We start from the raw sequence: 18,918 nt of genomic DNA, 5'->3' as shown, positions 1-18,918 counted from the left end.
TTTTCCTTTATCAGCACGGGCTTGTTGGACACAGTTTATTACACGAGGATGAGAATAAATTTCATACCATTCCATAATATCCCTCGTCAGCGGAATTTGGCTCGTCAAACGAATCTTGCAACTCTTCGAATGGAACAAGATAATTCCCAAAGTTCGTCCAGTGGTCCACCGATGGAGTATTTTGTGGAGAAATTCTTCTCGGAGTTCTTAGTTCCCTGCTTCTTCACCTTGAAGTTTAAATTTTCCACTTGTGGGACACTTTGGACACAAGAAAGTTGTCTCAATACTCTTCGAGGATTATACATTGTACAACCTCCAGGATGAAACAACGGTCCATTATAAGCCGCAACAGGTGAGAAATCAACAACCTCAACATCCTCCTCGTCTTCATCTGATGCAATGGTGTAAGGATGGAAAACCACATCTTCCACTGTTAACTTATCCAATGTCTCCCTCAACTCCAACACCTTTTTCTCCTTACGCTTATCATGTGAGTTCAAAAACTCATATTTACCAGTTGTAGCCTTTCCATAAAGCCAAGGAGAGTGAGCATAAGACAATTGCAGTTTACGGAAGTGGTCGTACACCCAAACCTATGAGAAGAAGCAACAAATAATACATTTGCAATATGATTAGTAACAATACACATTCATTCACTTATTCAATCACTTATATATTGAAACACACAAACGATAATTTAACGGGGTACCTGAACAAGGGTGTATAAGCCTCCAAAATATAGACTCTTAAGCCTCGAAGCTTTTATGAGTTCCGCTTGAACTAATGAAAGAACCGCAACGCCCCAACAGTAGTTGTTCACCTCATTCAGGGAGTCCAATAGCTGGAGGTAATGAGCATTTACCACATGACCTGAACTGTCGGGGAAGAAAATGGTTCCTAGTTGATATAACAAATAAGCAGTCACATGATGCTTAATCTTCTCCCCTGTCATCACAGCAACCAAATGTTTCTTCCCTGAAAACTCATCAAACAAGGTTTTGAGCTTGATATTTTTCAACTTCTTCTTATACGTGCAGTCTTCCTCAAACTCATTATACTCATCACCTTCCTTAGGCTCTTTGTTAGCTCGTCTAAACTCACATTGTGCCTTTTTATCGCTCCATCCTAGACACTTTTCGACTAGCTTTTCAAGAAGTTCATAACTCATAGAGGGATCGTAGCCATCTCGAACACTTGTTCCCATAATTGGTAGGCCTGTGATTCTAAAACAATCATCTGGGGTTATTGCCATCTCACTAAAAGGTAGATGAAAGGTATCCGTCTCTGGATAAGCCCTCTCGGAAAATGCAGTAACAGTGACAACATCAAATTTTTGGTCCACATGTTGTATCCCCTTCCATAGTACACAATAAAATGCCGCCAAGCGGACCTCATCACACTCATTATCTATACTCCATATATGTTTCTTTTGACGTTTCAAAACACGAACACCATTATTATGATCCTAGAAAAACAACATCATATCTTATATACTAATATATATAGAAAAGAACAATATATGTCAAAATATAATAAAATGACTAAGAAATCTTGATGGTTAAGATTGAATCATACCTTTGTCGCAAAGATCTTGGCATCAATATCGCCCCTCCATCTCTTGGAGTACCATAAGTTGGATTCTTTGGAGGCAAACACAAATCTCCATCAAGAATGTATGCATATCTAGCACAAGGCTTTTTTGGCGTCTTTCTAGGTTTCTTTCCCACTATTTCTACTTGTTCCTCTTCTTATTCGTCATCCTCTTCCTCCAAGTCCTTCTCTAATTCATCATCATCCTTATCTGCATTCTTATCTCCATCTTCCTCATCTTTTGCACCATCATCATTGTCACCCTCATTTCCTCGTTCTTCAGTTGGATCACCTTGTCCACCTTGTCCACCTTGACGATGTTCTTGACTGCCCATCTCTTCCACGATCTCTTCATTAACTTGTTGGATCACGTTATCAACATTATCTCTATTAACACCATCTTGGATTAAAAAACCCGGTAATGACCCACCTCCATACTTAGCATTTTTGGTTCCACGCTTACCGACACCACAATATACTTTGCCTCGAGGTGTGGGAGTTCTCAGATCTTCCAGTAAAGGTTGGTTTGATTTTTTGCCTCTACCACTAATCAAGAAAACAAAAGATATTAGTTAAGAGTTCACGAAAAATAGGCCAACTCTAAAAATTAATTGAACTGTGAAGAGTTCGGTCATCCCTGTTTTTTTGCGAACAAACCGAACTGTGATGGCTGAGTTCGGTTATATGAGAACTCAACATAGTGGGCAAAATAACACAGTTCGGTTAGATTGGTATTTTTTTTCGGAATAAGGGTAGAGTTCGGTTACTTTGTAGTTTTAAAATTTTTTGCGAAACAACCGAACAGAGTTGTAAAAGTTTCGGTTAAATGTAAACTCAACATAGTGGGCAAAATAACACAGTTTGGTTACATTGGATTTTTTATTTTTTTTTAGTATGTGTAGTGTTCGGTTACTTGACAGTTTCAAATGTTTTTGCCAACCAACCGAACACAGTTGTAAAAGTTCGGTTAAATGTAAACTCAACATAGTGGACAAAATATCACAGTTCGGTTATATTGGAATCTTTTGTTTTTTTTGGTAATATGGGTAGAGTTCGGTTACTTAACAGGAACAGAACAGAACAGAGTTTTTTTTTTTGCGAACCAACCAAACAGAGTTGTAAAAGTTCGGTTAAATGTAAACTCAACATAGTGAGAAAAATTGCACAGTTCGATTACAACTATGTTTTTTTTGTAATATGGGTAGAGTTCGGTTAGAAAATAGTTTTCAAAATTTTTGCGAACAAACCGAACTCGCAGTTTGGTAATCCAATTTTAAATCCTATGGAACCGAACTGTTCTTCGTGTTCTTCCTTTCAGGAAGTTCGGTTAAGAAACTAGGGTTTTTGTGAAACGCGTTCTAACCGAACATGGCACTGTAACTTCCATATGAACCCTATTTTCATGATTTCTATTCAATTAAACGAATCAAAATCAAATTAAAAGTATGGGTTTGTTGGAAAATACATGCGAATCGGTCCCATGACAGAATCAGGCTTCTTGATGCGTATATTATATTGGACTATGGCTTCACTTGGTTGTTCCACTTCTTTATGAATCTCAAAATCACTTGGTTGATTTGCTACATGTCCTAACGGGGGACCTGTTCATGGGAGTCGGTTGGTTTTCTTTCGACGAACCATTTTTATACTCGATTGATTAATCGACAAAGAAAATTTTATGAATCGACAATTAATCGATGAAGACGATGTTGAAATGGGAAATAAGAGAAGAACAAGAGGGAGAACAGTTTTCTCCTCAAAACTGTTTTTTTTTTTGGTGCGGCTAGGTTTAGTTTAGGTTTTGAATTAGGTTTAGTTTAGGTTTTGTTTTAGATTAAATTAGAGGCACTTATTAAGTGAGGGTTAATTTTAATTAGGAAAAGAGCCAAATTAGTAATCTCATGATTTTAGGACATCCCTTAACATTGTAGGGTAGATGGCCTAATAAGATCATGGTCCCCCAAAAAAATCATGGTACCTGAAAAATCGTTCACAAACAAGTGCTCTAATTTATTCTTAGTGGCTCTAAATCATCCAAGCAAGTACCCTTTGTTGGACCTGCTACAAAAGGAAGAAAGAGAAAAGGCTAAACAAATTTCCTACCCATTCCCACCCATGTAGAGCTCAGCTCATTCTCTTGCCTACCATCATAATTCAACAACAGTAACCTTCAGAGAAAGAGATAGAGCCACTGGCTTTGGTTACATATCTGAAAAGAACGTTTACTTCTGTATTCTTCAGTAAATTATCTTTGGCTACACCTTTAATAACACCACCAATCTCAATTTTGTAGAGAGTTAACCTGTCAAACTGTATTCTCATTCCATTTTACACTTGTCGAACGTTGCGACTTACTATGATTTGTGTGAAAAATGTTTTGTGGCCTCAACCACTAATTCACTCATGCTGGCAGTCTGCACACTACTGATATCACCCCATTGAACATTGTACTTGGCTGAAAGATAATGAGCGCCAACAGGTCCTCAACTGCCATAAGGATACAACTCGGGGACTATCTTCTTCTCCTCTAGCTCTTTCAGTAGAGGTGTGAAGAGGGCCCATGCAGCATCCAATTCATCACTCCTGGTGAATAACTGTCGTTCTCCTTCAATTGCATCAAGTAACAGTCTCTCGTAAGAATCTGGAATCTCCTTGGAATATCTATGTATACCAGCACAAAATGCTCATTAGCATACCAAAACAACAGTCACTTGAATTAGATGATATTACACGGTAGCTACATATGCTTTACAATTTATCGCACTTCTCTTACGGCAACGTTCTTAACCAATGCTATTTAAAAGCTCGAAAGATCTGAGGGCAATCATTTAACATCAGCTTAACAACGAAGTCCAGGAGATATGATGACACTTGTATAATGTGCAAACGAGGATGCAAAAATTACCAGACTGAGCACTCTAAAACAAATTAACAGTAGCATCTTAATCAATCATCCCTGAGTTACAAAGTTTGTAACTATGTCAGAATCTGTTGGTTTCAGAAGTTTAGATAGGTATGTTGCTGCATAATGAAGGTTCAGATTACTGCGGTCCAACTTCATGCCCAAACCAGGGACTTCTTTGTTGATTTTCAAATAAATAGCTTCATCAGGCTGTAATCTGATAACAAGTTCATTTGTTGCTCGGTCCAGATCCATTCCAAAATTCTTCTTGTACAAATTACCAGGAACATGCCTGAACTGTACTCTGATCTCAGCTCTGCGAAGAGAGAACCATTTCAAAAATGTCACTTTTAGGGATCAAGAAAATATGTGTGAATATGTATGGCACTGCATAACCTATAGAATTGGCACATTAGGTTCATCTAGGTTTGGAAGTTACCTTCTAGTGTGTAAGGCTTTCCCAGCTTTCATTAAAAAGGGAACTCCATCCCATCTGGCATTATGTATAAAGAGTGCAGCCGCTGCAAATGTTGGGGTTATGCTATTTTTAGGTACTGTCTCGTCATCTGTGTAGACTGGATAGTTAATCCCCCCTTTAGTGCAACTCTTATACTGTCCGACCACCACGTTGTCAAGTTGCAAAGGCCTCATTGAGCGTATAACTTTTACCTAATATATACCACGCAAGTTAGCAGCAAGCGAGTACAAGATGTTCCATATTGTAAAAGCAAAGGTTAACGTGAATTAGTACCTTACATTTCTGATATCTTCAGCATCCAAACTGACAGGAGTCTCCATGGCGAAAAGGGCTAGTATTTGAAGCAGATGGTTCTGCATAATGTCTCTTATAATACCATAACTTTTGAAGTACCTGAACAAGACAGAAGCATTGAAAAGAACAGAATCCAATTCAAGCCATTTCAAAAGCTCAGCTTACCCTCCTCGTCCTTCAGTACCGAAGTCTTCTGAGAAGATAAATTGAACATTCCTTATGGATTGTCTTGACCATAAAGGTTCAAAGATAAGATTGGAGAAACGAAGAACAGAAAGCTTTTCCACTAGTTCCTTCCCCAAATAGTGGTCAATTCTGCAAACAAAATGTCACAGATCTCAGGTTAGGGATCAAATTCCTTGTGAAAGAGGGAAAAAAAATAATTCAAGTCTGGCTTGCCCCAACCTGAAAATTTGATCCTCCACTAAGTACTCCTTTAAGCCTCTTGTTAAAGCAGCAGAGGATTCAGAGTCTCGGCTGAAGGGCTTCTCAACAATGACCCTAGTCCAGCCATTAGAAGAAGATGCTGAGCAGCTTGTAGATTTTACAACATTTATACATATATTTGGAGGGATAGATAGATTGAAAAGACGGTTTGAAACGCTTCCACCCTAAATAACCAATTTATCAATGTCAAATTACGAAACTAGAACACACCACAGACGAAAAATAAAAATAGCGTCAAGCTATAGCAATTCAATCATTCTTTCTCCCAATTTCATTATCATGTAAAATTAAAAGATGCCATATTAACACAGTAAAATTTTCCCTCAGTAATATAGAAACCGGAACACTAATGTAGCTAGGAAGATCAATCCAGGACAATATATCAGTTTAAAACCACTTCATGATATGTCTCATCTCATAGAGACAAAAGAACAACACCTATATTAAACAACCAACAACAAAGTTGCAAGTTTAAACTCCTAACAAATTAGTCTTATACTCTCATCACTCTGGCATAGCCACCATAAAACTTATCTGTTGCAATCTATCCCTGCAAATCTCTTAGTCTTCTACTAGCTCTTTTCAATTGCTTCAGAATGACATCGGAGGCTTCACCCAACGTAGCTTTTCTGCCGTCTTTAAAGTTCCACAATTCCGAAATAGGGTACCTCCCACTCGGGTTGTACTCGTTGATCTGCATGAGGGCTGCAGCTACGGCATTGTAAAGCTCCCTACCATAGTCTCTTTTCAGCATGCTTAATCTTTCGTCATTTTCGTCTGGAACCACCTGCATTAGGCATAAGAAAGAAGCTAAACTGTTAAAAAAACACGCTGATGATTTTTATTCAATATAACAAGCAAGGTTAAATTTGTACCCGTCCCTCGCCAATATGTCTGTAGGGATTCCAATTTGAATCTTTAAGGTACTCTTGCCACTCAGAGCACATCAGAGCAGCTTGGCGTCCATGGCCGGGTCCATACTTCCTCTTAAATGCTTCAACGAACACCTCGATTTCAAGCTCCCCCATTCTCTTCACTCCAATTCCTAACCGACCAGGCGGTATACCTTCCAATTCCTACAAGGCAGAAGTTATATTAGCATATGACAATAGGAAAACAGAGAGAAAGCAAAAGAAAGGAATATTACCTGAATAATCTTTTTACGAGCTTCATGTAGCTCAGCTTTGCATTCACGCTCCATTGTCACTAGAACGCTGTTAGTATTACTAAGAAACTCATTATCAGATTCCAAATCTTTCATCAGACCTTCAGTATATTGTAACTTATCCATTGTACTTTGCAATTTATTTTCGGTTTCCTTTAATTTAACTTTCAACCGCTCAGTTTCGGGGTCAAATGCTGCTACTTGATGATCCTGTATTTTTAAGTAAATCAAGAAAGCTCGCCGTGACCAATTATTGCAAATTATAATGTTGAAATTGAGAAATAAAACATATCTGGAAAAGATTTTCTACCATGCTGGAAACGTTTCTGAGTTGCCCATGTGATAACGGCATAACTGCACATGTGGTTCTTCTAATTTGTCTGGTTTTGGAGTAGCTCCTCCACCATGAAGCAATCTGGTTCCAACTAAGCTGCTTCAGACTGCTTTGCAGCAGACCTTTCTTTTTGTGCCAGTTTAGCTGCGGATTCTCTGCACCCAAAACAGAGATTATGAACAAAAGAGAAATTAAGAATTAAATTGAAAAGCTAACCCCCAAATTCAAAATGTACCTCTAAATGCAAGCTTTAGGATGTTAACTTCATCTTTGGTTTTTCTCTGCCTTTTTCTTTTCAGATTCTCCATTACAATCTTCAAATGGAATTGGTGAACTGAATCGAAGTACAGTGAGAATGATAACAATTGACAATTGTATTAGGGTCAAATTGCTCAGAGAGGAGGAGGAGGAGAAGAAGAAGAAGAAGAAGAAGAAGAAGAAGAAGAAGAAGAAGAAGAAGAAGAAGAAGAAGAAGAAGAAGAAGAAGAAGAAGGGACAAATAAGAAGGGGGTGAGGAGTTAAATTCATAGTGGGAGTGGGAGTGGGAGTGGGAAGTGATACGAAATCACACGAAACTCTTAGAACTGCTGTTGGTGATCTTCTTAGAACTGAATTTGACTCTTACGAGCAAAGATACAGAAGATAGATAAAAGAGATCTGAAAAATACAAAGAAAAATATAATATAAAGAGCAAGGTTATTTACCGTACGAGCCGTGTCAACATATCGACCCGAAAACGGTGCGATTTTCACTCAACTGGTTTTTAACAAGAAAACTGTCACGGTGGGGCTGCCCTTGGTACTGGTGCTTTTATTCATTTTCTGCTGCTAGCTATTGGTGTAACTGTGCCCATTGGATTTGAGACACGTGTTGCTCATTCACTTGCTGGCCGAGTAGGGTTAATCATTGGGTATTTATGCCATAAGAGAACCCTAAATCGTTTTATCTGGAAATTAATGAAAACAACACCTATTTTGGCTGCGCATATTTACACAGATTTTGGTCTAAATCTTCGATTCAGAAGGTGTTCATCACCATTTATCCCTTCATTTCTTCGATCCGCTTGTTTAACCGTTGTTCATCATAACAATTGGTATTCAGAGTTGTTCGAATCCACCAATTTTTTTTTACAATGACCCTTAAAACAGTTGAAGAAAAAGTAACTGAATTGAAAGCTTCTCAATCTCAACTTCAAGCAGATTTCAATACCCTATCATCTGACCTCTCTACGAAGTTTGATACTCTAGCAACCAACCTTAACAGTACATTACAAGAGAACAATCGACATCTAATAAGATTATTCAGCCGACCTTACAACAATCAGCATCAAACTCATACTGAATATCCAAATGGTTCTCAAAATCATGATACAGAGGCGCAGGAATTTGCTTATCATCGTCAACACATCCCTTCTCATCGAATTCCTAAGCTCGATTTTCCTAGATTTGATGGTGCAAATCCTCGCGGTTGGATCCAAAAAGCTGAGAGATGCTTTCAACTACATGACATTGAAGAACACAAAAAGGTGGATATCGCTGCAATCTACCTTGACGGTAAGGCTGTGAAGTGGTTTTTAAATTTCCAAATTAATAGACATAGAATTACTTGGACTGATTTAGCTAAAAGCATATGTGCTAGATTTGAAAATCCTGTGGAGGAAAATTTTGTGGGCAGTTTTAATAAACTAGTTCTAACCACCACAGTGGATGATTATTATGAGGAATTTGAATCCCTCAAAGCATTAATGCTTGATATGAACCCATCTTTTACTGAATCATATTTCATTATGATCTTTCTTAGTGGCCTCAAAGATGAAATAGTGGACTCAACTTTTTTTTTAACAAGAAAACATCACAAGATTCACAGGCATATAGGGCTGAACATGGTTTCGGTTTTCCGCCGGAACCAGACCAATTAGGAAGAAACCGAATCGAACCATTTAATTTATACCCTTCGTTTTTCTTAACCCTAGTACTAGATATCATCTACCAATTTCTTAACCTCAATCTCTCTATTGTTTATGTTTTTTTTAATTTGTAATGTTTATGTTTTGAAGTGTGCTTCTAAACTTAAAATATGAACTATGCTTGTGTTAATTACATTCTGCAGGTAGGTTAAAATTCTACTGTGATTATTTTATTTTTTTAAGATTTGAATTGTCAGTTTCAGAAAATTGACATGTGGTCGGTTTTCCATTAACCGAATGGAACAACCCGAAACCAATGGTTACTGGTTCGGTGATGGTAATATTTTTTAGAAACCGATAGTATTGGTATTGGTTTGGTTGGCTGGAAACCGAGCCAAAACCGACCATGAACAGCCCTACAGGCATAGTTTTTAAACTCTACGAGTCGAGTCAGAAAAAAAATTCCATTTCGAGTCGAAGCGCTTGTGTGAAGCGTTTCAACAACGAACCGGACAAGTCGCAGTCCAACCAGGAAGGAGCCTTACTTGAGACCATGGGTTCAATAGACAACATCCTAACCATTGAGTGGTCCTTCGTTTGGTGATTTGTAATGTGTTTGTTTTTTGTTTATACAAAAACTTCGAAAATATAAGGAATTTTTGTTGAGCTTTTCACCTAGTTCATTATTTTTTTTATAGGAAAATATACGACTCAAAAATTACCATGAATCTTTCCTTCACGAATACAACATACGATTCGATTCTTAAAAATAAAAAACGATTCACGATTCGTTTCACGCTTTAAAAACCTTGCTCAAAAGTGCATCAATATTATTTGTTATCTTGCTTTATTATTCCTACCAATCTAGTTAATATCTGATTTCGGTTTGTCTCGGCCAGGAGCGAGACACTAGTACATCTTTGTATCGGCGAGATCTAGCTAGGTTCCAAATTTACACCTATAATTTTTGTAACAAATATTTTTCACACATTTGATCATCTCTAATAATAATTCCATTTTGTTTTCTGAACACCACCAAGTAGTTCATCCATAATCGGTGTTCATCTTCCATAGAAACAAGCAGTTCACGGAAAATATCAAAACCCTATTCATCTTCAAAACTTTCTCACTCTAGAACTTTTATCGGAAACTATTGTATTCTTCTTCTCTACCCGTCTCCCCATTCCAGAATCTTGTTTCTTCAATTTTTACTTTCCTATCCTTTCACTAGTACACAACTGTTCTTTAATTAAATATAAGGAAAGTCAATTTCTTCGTTTGCATCAAAAATTGTAATCTTGTGGTTCCTTAAATCTTCAAAAACATTCAAGTTCTTATTGAAATTTCGGTGATTCTTAGTAAATTGAAAACATGGATCCAAAAGGTGATGGACTTTATCGAGATCAAATAAATGTAAGATCATTATTCGGTTCTATGAAATTTGAGAAGTGGGTCTTGTTTATTACATTAAAATACATAATTATAAATTTGTAATGTAAAGGGTGTTTTTTTTCCTTGTTGAAGAAAGAATCATGGAGTACTATATTGATATAAGCATATCAAAGTTTAGGTGTAAAGTATTTTACATTAAATTTTCTAATCTCGCCTAACTCGGATCAGTTCATCTCGGCCGAGATTTTTGATAAAATATCGTATTGGCGACACAGTGCAAGTGTCCAAACCGATATTATCGACGATATCTCGGCCAAGATGGACGAGATTGACTACATTGATTTCTACCGCTACCGGACTTACATAGACCAAACATAACAATAAACTCCCCACATTCACTACTGACACGCTCCTAACAAATGCAAAAAAAAACTCGCAATTTTAAGGTACTGCTAACAACATGACTTATTCAAACTACAGCTAAAAAAACGTTAATTCAACAATCATATCTTGACTGTAACATCTCTCTCCTCCTTAAGAAAGACCATTGTCCTCAAGGGTTATGTCAGGGTATTCAGCGACGGAACCAGAAATCCATGTATGTGTGTACTAAAAAAAGAAAATTCAATGAACACTCAATTACAAATAAAAATAAGTGTGTCATAAGTCTACCTGAAGTTAGGAATGGAGATGGACATTCATCTTAATGGGGGATATTTCAATTAAGAAAAGTCTTGCATTTGGCATTCGTACTAATATTTTGGACGACCATAAGTCGCTTCAATTTGTTCGAATTTCATCTATTTTAAAAAACAAAAATATGCCAATACACTTGACTAAATCCTTATATTATATGTAGTTAAACTGACTAACATGTCAAAATTATTTCTATAACTATCAAAATGAAAGTGTGGCAAGCAAATAAATTTGTTATTTCAAAAAATTAAAGGCTTCTTTTCAAAAATAGTGCAGACTGGTTTCCACGCCTTGAATAATAAGAAAACAAAGTTATATTGTACACTCTCAGTGTGGGAGAGTAGAGAATTTTCCACAACCAATAATGCCTTGATCTTTCGATCTTTTGTCTAGGAATAAGGCATGTGTTGGACTTATGCATAAGCTATTTTAAGCATACACGGGTTCCTTACTTCACTTTGTCCATGAGATGAAAGCATCCACTTGTCTTGCTCGTTCCAAAGGTGCACCAGTCAGGATCATACGATTCCAGCCTTGTCTTGCATCGTTCATGTGATGCAAGTGGCGTATGTAAGCTCCCCTAACTTGCATACCAGTTAGATGACTTTCGTGGCCATGCCCAGTGCATTATTTATGCGTACTACGTTGCTCGATAGTTAGTATGAGCATCCCAGTGAATTGGCATGCATCTACCTCATCAAGTGTGGCAAAAATTATCTCTTGAATCGTATTGTCGTGCCTAAATTTTAGATGATACAGTCTGCCAAGATGTCACAATCACCTCGAAATTAGATGATATGAACGACAAAGTGCTGGACCACAAAGGCTTAGTGCATTGCGACTGCCTACTTATCCTTCTCATACTTTAAAGGGATCGAGCACGAACCATAGTACGTCAATTGTTGGGACAATCTACCAAAGGAAAATCGTGCTGCAAGGCCGTCAAGTAATTGGCCTAGTCTATATACGTCATTTCGTCGAAACGCATCAAAGTGATGCATATTTAGTCCGCGGTATAGCATAGTAATGTCTAAGCATCATATGTCCCATTGGTAACACAACTATAAATAAGGCATAAGCATCATTTATGCTCTTCTGGCTAAGCTATAAAGCCTACCCCTCCCTATATATGTCTTAAGGACAATTCTACAACTGAAGATTGGGAGGAATTTGACATGCTTTCTTTGTTGTGCCGATAGGTTCATATCGTTCCTCAAGGCATTCCAGGATCCGACATCAGAAACAGAAACTACACATACAACGGAAGCTAACAATAAACACAAAAGATATAGAGATTTACGTGGCTCAGCAATGGCCTACATCCACGGGCAACAGAGATTCACTTCATTCATATATCATAGAATACACAATGCACATGACAATCAACACCCGTTCTTCTTCTTCACATTCTCAAGTCACCTTCAACTTTCTCCCAGCTCTAAATTAAATCTATAAGAGGATCTACATCTTGCTAATGGAGAGATAAATTCTAGTCTTTGTGAGGGGATGTCTACAACCTAAGGGTTTAGACAAGGTTTATGTAGATGATGTAGATAACAATAACCTAAAGGTTATGCCTTTATTCATAGGAAACCAAGCTTTACTCTAATTTAGGAAACATAAACTAGCTAAGATAGGAAACCCTTGTGTAGATAGAAGTCTACATATAATTCTAAAAATCAGTCAAAACTGATTTAGAATAAAAACACACTCATGTTTCCTAAAATCGAGACAATATCCAATAATTATCCACCTTGGCAAGATTTCTAAGACAACTTCAACTTCACTATTCTCTGATTTCTCCACCTTGGCATAAAATATCAACATTCACCTTCCACGTCTTCGTATTCTACTGCCTTCAATCACCCGGAGGTGCCAATCATCCGTAGATGCTCGAATTCCACTTAAGGACATCAAGACTTCACTCTTCTACTGCCTTCAATCACTCAGAGGTGCCAATCATCCGTAGATGCTTTAATTCCACTTAAGGACTTCAATACTTCACTCACCCGTAGGTGCCAATCATCCGAAGATGTTTCAATCCCTCAAAGGGCTTCAGTTCTCCAATTTTCTAATGATGCTTTCATACTTCAATCATCCTAAAATGCTGCAACGGTACAATTTCAAAAATCCTTGTCTAAGGTTCAAATGTGTCAACCGACACCAACACACCAAATGGTGCTTCAAATTCCTTTTAAGGATGCAATGTTCTTCAACATGTGCTTCACAAATTCGATCCTATGGTAGGGCTGCAACTGTGTCTTAAAAAACACCAACATACTAACGCACCTAAATATGCTGTAAACGTAAGTCATTGATTTAGTTCAAGATGGCCAATCCTAAACATCACCAATTCTTTTGTAACTTCTCTGATTTCTCAGCAATTCCAGTTATCTATGAATTCCTGACGCGTCTTCGACTCCATATATTTTCATATGCACATATTCTTCAAACTTGCAAGATTCAATTCTTTGCACATTTGCTTCAACTCGTAGGATATAATCTTTGACTTTAACACTTCACTTGTCAAATTTGATTTCTTCATTCATCCTACTTCTTCAAATTCCAACACTTCATCTTTCAATGCGGAGTTCAATATTTCATCACATGCAAATGTATGTTGTACCCTTATACCTTCGAAGTTCTCTTCAAAAGATGAAATAATTCATACCTTACAAAGATGCAGTCTTTGTTAGTTCCCAAACATCTGTGTGAACACATTCCAGTATTCCATATGTGGTGATATTCATGATATTTTCATATCCGCAAAGAACTTTTTACTTTAACTTCAAGCTTGATTCTTTCTCCACCTTCGCACAATGTTTGCAAAATCGTAAACTGCATGATTCTCCGTTCTACAACTTCATGCCTTAACTGCATGATTTAGTCTTCAAATGTATTAGATTGCGCACTATCTAACACTGCTGCTTCTATATTTAAAAATACAGATTTCCATTCTCCAATCCTTTCATCACTGCAACTGCATTGAAAAAACTTCTCCAATACTCCACCGTTTAAACAACTTTAAACCCCACAGAGTTAGACGGATCTAATGATTTCAGATTCTTCTTGAAACTTCAGTACACACCGAACAACTTCAAAACTTCTCGAGTTGCACCTAAGTACTTCAACTGAATACTTAATATCTGCAACTTCAAACTCCAACTCCTAAAATTCAGAAACTATTCCCTAGAGGATGCACATGATACACAAATATTCAAACACTTGAGGACTTCCACATATTCTTCATCATTATTAGATATTCATATACCAACATTCACATGACCAATCTGTTTTTCTTTTTTACCACGGTCTTGAACTTCTTCAACTTGATGACTTCAAAAGGTATACACCTTCATTCTCCGAAAAATATCATCAAAACAATAAAGGTATCAAACTACATTTCCCCTCTTTCAAAAACAGTTAAAAAAAGGGTTCCTTCATACATCTGAATGATTGATTCAAACGTACTTGTGGTATTCAACGATTCCAAAAAAAACTCTCCTCCTACATTGTTGTGTAAACAACAAAAGCCTGCAGAAATCCAATGCTCATAAGCTTACTCTTCAAGTAAGTTTCACACTCAAAACATTCAAACAAACCCTTCTTCATTCATATGCCCAAGGTGCATATGCCAAAAATTGTGTCGACTTCATCTTCAATTGCTTCTATTCAAAACAGAACAAGAAGCTACATCTCCACCACACACAATATCTCCATATAGGAAACCTAATTACCGCGTCTTCAATCGATCATCAACAATGCAATATGCTTATAGCCACCTGCTTCAAGCACTTCTTCTTGAAATCAAACTCTTCAACCAGAATTTATCAACCTTCCACTAGTGCCCTTGCAACACTAAGACACTCAAACGATTGATGATTCTCACACGAAACCTACTGATAGGTTTCTGCAATCCTCGTTACACCATGCAATTGAGGCAAACTTGAGTTTTAACTTCTTCTTCAATTCTTTCGACTACGTCGAGGACAACATGATCGATCTAATGACAAACAGTAACATTCACAATTGCTCCCCTTGGTATTTCGAACAATTCTAATGATCATTGACGATTCAATATTGCATCTTTACTTCTTTCAACGTACAAACATTCAACTTGTACTTCCAACACAACACTCTTGTTTCCTTGCAACTTGGCTTGCAAAACAAGCACACTCAAACTCAAACGGAAAACCAACAAGGTATTCCAAATAGTCCAAAAAAGTATCAAACAAGCGAGGTAAAGACCAAAAGAAAACAACCAAACACTTTTCTCAAACTAGTTAATAAGGTTATGGAATTACTTACTCGAAGCTATGTAAAATACATACGGTTTATGCTTTAAGAAGTATATGTCAAATCCTCCCTTCTAGTAGAGCTTCAACTTCAAAAGTGTATCAATCAACGAATGTGAAACACTTCAATATATTCGTTTATGAGTAACTGATACTTCGAACGGTGCTTGTCAAATCAAAAAATCCACCTCTTCAACTTGATGCAATTCAAACGACCTTGTTTCCAAGGTTCTTCACATGAAGCTACACAATGATTTTCTGAATTCCAAGTAATTCTGACATAACTTGATTTTGCAACAAGCCTATTGATGCATATTCTAGGCTTTTACTTCAATCTATAAGTATGTCTTCTTCCACAAATCCACTGTCCAAAATACATCATCTCGTCTTTGTGTTCTTCTTCAAAATTTGACATCTTCTTTGATATCTTCATATATCGTTTCTGACCCAATTCAAACGAGCAAACCCTAGATTTCAAGAACCTAGACCTAAAATGCTTTGATACCAGTTTTTTGTGCCGAGAGGTCCATATCGTTCCTCAAGGAATTCCAGAATCCGGCATCAGAAACAAAAACTACACATACAACGGAAGCTAACAATAAACACAAAAGACACAGAGATTTACGTGGTTCAGCAATAGCCTACATCCACGGGAAGCAGAAATTCACTTCACTCATATATCAGTGAATACACATTGCACATGACAATCATCACCCATTCTTTTTCTTTGCATTCTCAAGTCACCTTCAACTCTCTCCCAGCTCTCCCAGCCCTAAAGCTATAAGAGGATCTACATCTTGTAATGGATAGATAACTTCTAGTCTTTGTGAGGGGATATCTACAACCTAAGGGTTTAGACAAGATTGATTAGATGATGTAGATAACAATAACCTAAAGGTTATGCCTTTAGTTATAGGCTTACAATACTTCGATTAGGAAACCAAGCTTTACTCCAATTTAGGAATTACATAAACTAGCTAAGATAGGAAACCCTTGTCTAGATAGAAGTTTAAATATAATTCTAAAATCAGTCAAAACTGATTTAGACTAAAAACACACTCATGTTTCCTAAAATCGAGCCAATATCCAACATGCTTCACTATTCATGGTCGTTGCTAAGGATAAGCCCCTTGAAGCGCCATGATTTATGTGTTCCCGTTCTGGCCCACATGCCAACTTGAATATAACGCGATGATAGCTACATTTTCTCGCTCATACCGCTCTGGAATATTGCGCCATGGTAGCGCAATATTGGCTCTAGGCCGATATACTCCGCATAATGCCCGACGACGATATGTCTTTAGCAACAACGATACCTAAGCATCATGAAGCTTTCTCGAGCATCCCACGCGGCGTATAATGCTTCCACATTATATAGGCTTTACCGGCTAAGATATGAAGTTATTAGTGGCGCATTCTTTCTCAATGCACCATCAACCAACTATCCTTCCTTGTATATGTCTTATTAACATTTTTAGAAATTGAAGTTAGCACCTGTTAGACACTCACCAAGTTAACATTTTTAGAAATTGAAGTTAGCACCTGTTAGACACTCACCAAGTTTGGGAGCCAATACTTGTAGTGGCCTTACCAAAATAGCGCCATGATGGTTGTATTTCCATCTTTGGCCTGATGGCCAACTTGAGTAACCGGCCGTAATAGTTGGTTGTATTTCCATCTTTGGCCTGATGCCCAACTTGCTTGATGCACCATGATGATGCAATATTGGCCATTCGCTGATATACCCAACACAATGCGCCATAGTGGCGCGATACTGGCTCTTTATTTATCTCCAACTAGTTATTGCACCATGATGACGCAACATTTGTTTTGTGTCAAATGCACTAAAGGCGCAATCAAAGATTTGAGATGAAGCTTCATCTCATGCTAATGACGCATCTTTGAGCATGCACCATTTAAAAGGTGCTGGTGTTTTACAGTTTGTCTCCCACTTGAAAATGGGTTGGGAATCCACAACTTAGAATTTCATAATTCTGTTTTTTTTTTTTTTGCCAAGTCAGCTTGGAAAGTGCTTACCTTCCCTAACATCTTGTAAGTTCAGTTTTCAAAGCGAAATATGCAAGTGATATCACATTATGAGACTGCCAGCTATCAAACCAAAGCTCATGGTGTTGGAGAAGTCTTCTGAGAGACAGATAAATAATCGATGCTGGCCTTAAATGTTGTGGGGTAATAGAGATGCTATCAATGTTTGGGATCAACCCTGGGTTACTCGCTTCCCCTTAACGATCTAGTTGAAGATGACATAACCCCTATATATAATCTCAAGGTCAGTGATTTGTTTAACATAGATTTGGGACAACGACGGCAAGACCAGGTGGCTCATTTGATACCAGCTGATATTCAACTTAAAATTCGGGTAACTCTCATTAGCTCGATGGGTGGTTATGAGGGTAAAACAGTTTGGAGCACAGACCCATTAGGAAATGTATCTATTATATCTAGTTGCAGTCTGTTTTGCGGAGATAATTTTGGTGATCCGATGGATTGAGCACATTGGAAATAACTCTGGCGTCTTAAGTGTATATCTCATCTTCGATGTTTTTTATGGATTTTAGCTCACATGAATATTTTAGTTATGTGGATTTTGCGGAAACACAAAATTGGTTAAAAAGACCAAAAATCAACAACTCCTGGGTGAAAAAGACTTGTACATTTTGATACTGTTTAAATGGACAAAAATTAAAAAGATACTGTTCAAATGGACAAAAATATAAAAATAGCCAGGATGTAACCAGTTTCATCCTACCCATTTTTAAATATTTTTTCTTATTTTTATTTTATATCATGATGCATCCAGTTTCATCCTTCCTATTTTTTAAGTTTAAGCCGCGATGAATCCAGTTTCATCCTTGCTATTTTTTTTGTGTCCATTTCACCCATACTAATTTTTACTCGTCCATTTGAATCATGTTTTAAATTCTTTTGGACAAATGACCCATTTTCCATTGCAGAAAAGGTGTTTAACCATCAATGAAGATTTTTATTAGAGGGAGAGCAAAATGCGATTCAAGAACTGCAAAAATTGTGAGTGACTCACCGATTAGAACTGATTGAAAATATTTACATGACTCGGACTAAAATGACCTTAACAATACACAGATATTTCTTACTCAGACTAAAATGACCTTAAAATGATCTTTGAGCAAGGTGACGTAATATTCCCGTCTCCGACCGAAACCAAACGGGGCAGGTATTTTCGAAAATAAACACAGCATTGAGGGTAAGTTAAAACAGCTGCCCAGACAAGTGACAGCTACATTTTGTCGTTTAGCTAAGAGTCTTCAGACCGAAGACCATCAAAATCAATGATTTGTCAATACCCGGTTCGGAGTGATCTTTTGTTTATACCAGGTTTGGAGCATTTTCAGTGCGCTGTGAGCAGACTAAATGATATC

At 37.3% G+C, this 18,918-nt stretch overlaps 3 protein-coding genes across 3 annotated transcripts; all 3 read right to left on the bottom strand.

Moving 5' to 3' along the window:
- Window positions 1-1,748: 1,748 nt before the first annotated feature.
- On the bottom strand, window positions 1,749-4,531 carry LOC113278785 (ribosomal L1 domain-containing protein CG13096-like). The gene is made up of 5 exons (XM_026527533.1): window positions 4,496-4,531; window positions 4,364-4,383; window positions 4,093-4,251; window positions 2,054-2,136; window positions 1,749-1,990 (listed from the first exon to the last, which is right to left on the bottom strand). Exons 1-5 carry the CDS (start codon window positions 4,529-4,531, stop codon window positions 1,749-1,751), a joined length of 540 nt encoding a protein of 179 aa, XP_026383318.1.
- LOC113278784 (glucose-6-phosphate 1-dehydrogenase, chloroplastic-like) lies at window positions 3,600-6,216 on the bottom strand. Its single transcript, XM_026527532.1, has 6 exons — window positions 6,211-6,216; window positions 5,670-5,875; window positions 5,430-5,579; window positions 5,249-5,363; window positions 4,932-5,161; window positions 3,600-4,808 (listed from the first exon to the last, which is right to left on the bottom strand). The coding sequence occupies exons 1-6, from the start codon at window positions 6,214-6,216 to the stop codon at window positions 4,541-4,543; spliced, it is 975 nt and encodes a 324-aa protein (XP_026383317.1). The 3' UTR covers window positions 3,600-4,540.
- LOC113281013 (factor of DNA methylation 2-like) lies at window positions 5,866-7,837 on the bottom strand. Its single transcript, XM_026529642.1, has 5 exons — window positions 7,446-7,837; window positions 7,187-7,365; window positions 6,859-7,086; window positions 6,587-6,787; window positions 5,866-6,498 (listed from the first exon to the last, which is right to left on the bottom strand). Exons 1-5 carry the CDS (start codon window positions 7,516-7,518, stop codon window positions 6,256-6,258), a joined length of 924 nt encoding a protein of 307 aa, XP_026385427.1. The 5' UTR covers window positions 7,519-7,837; the 3' UTR covers window positions 5,866-6,255.
- Window positions 7,838-18,918: the final 11,081 nt, after the last annotated feature.

Source organism: Papaver somniferum, chromosome 5 (assembly GCF_003573695.1).
Source record: "Papaver somniferum cultivar HN1 chromosome 5, ASM357369v1, whole genome shotgun sequence".
NCBI classification, from domain to species: Eukaryota; Viridiplantae; Streptophyta; class Magnoliopsida; order Ranunculales; family Papaveraceae; genus Papaver; species Papaver somniferum.
Note: the sequence above shows the minus strand (reverse complement) of the source record. Positions and strands in the feature narration are given on the sequence as shown.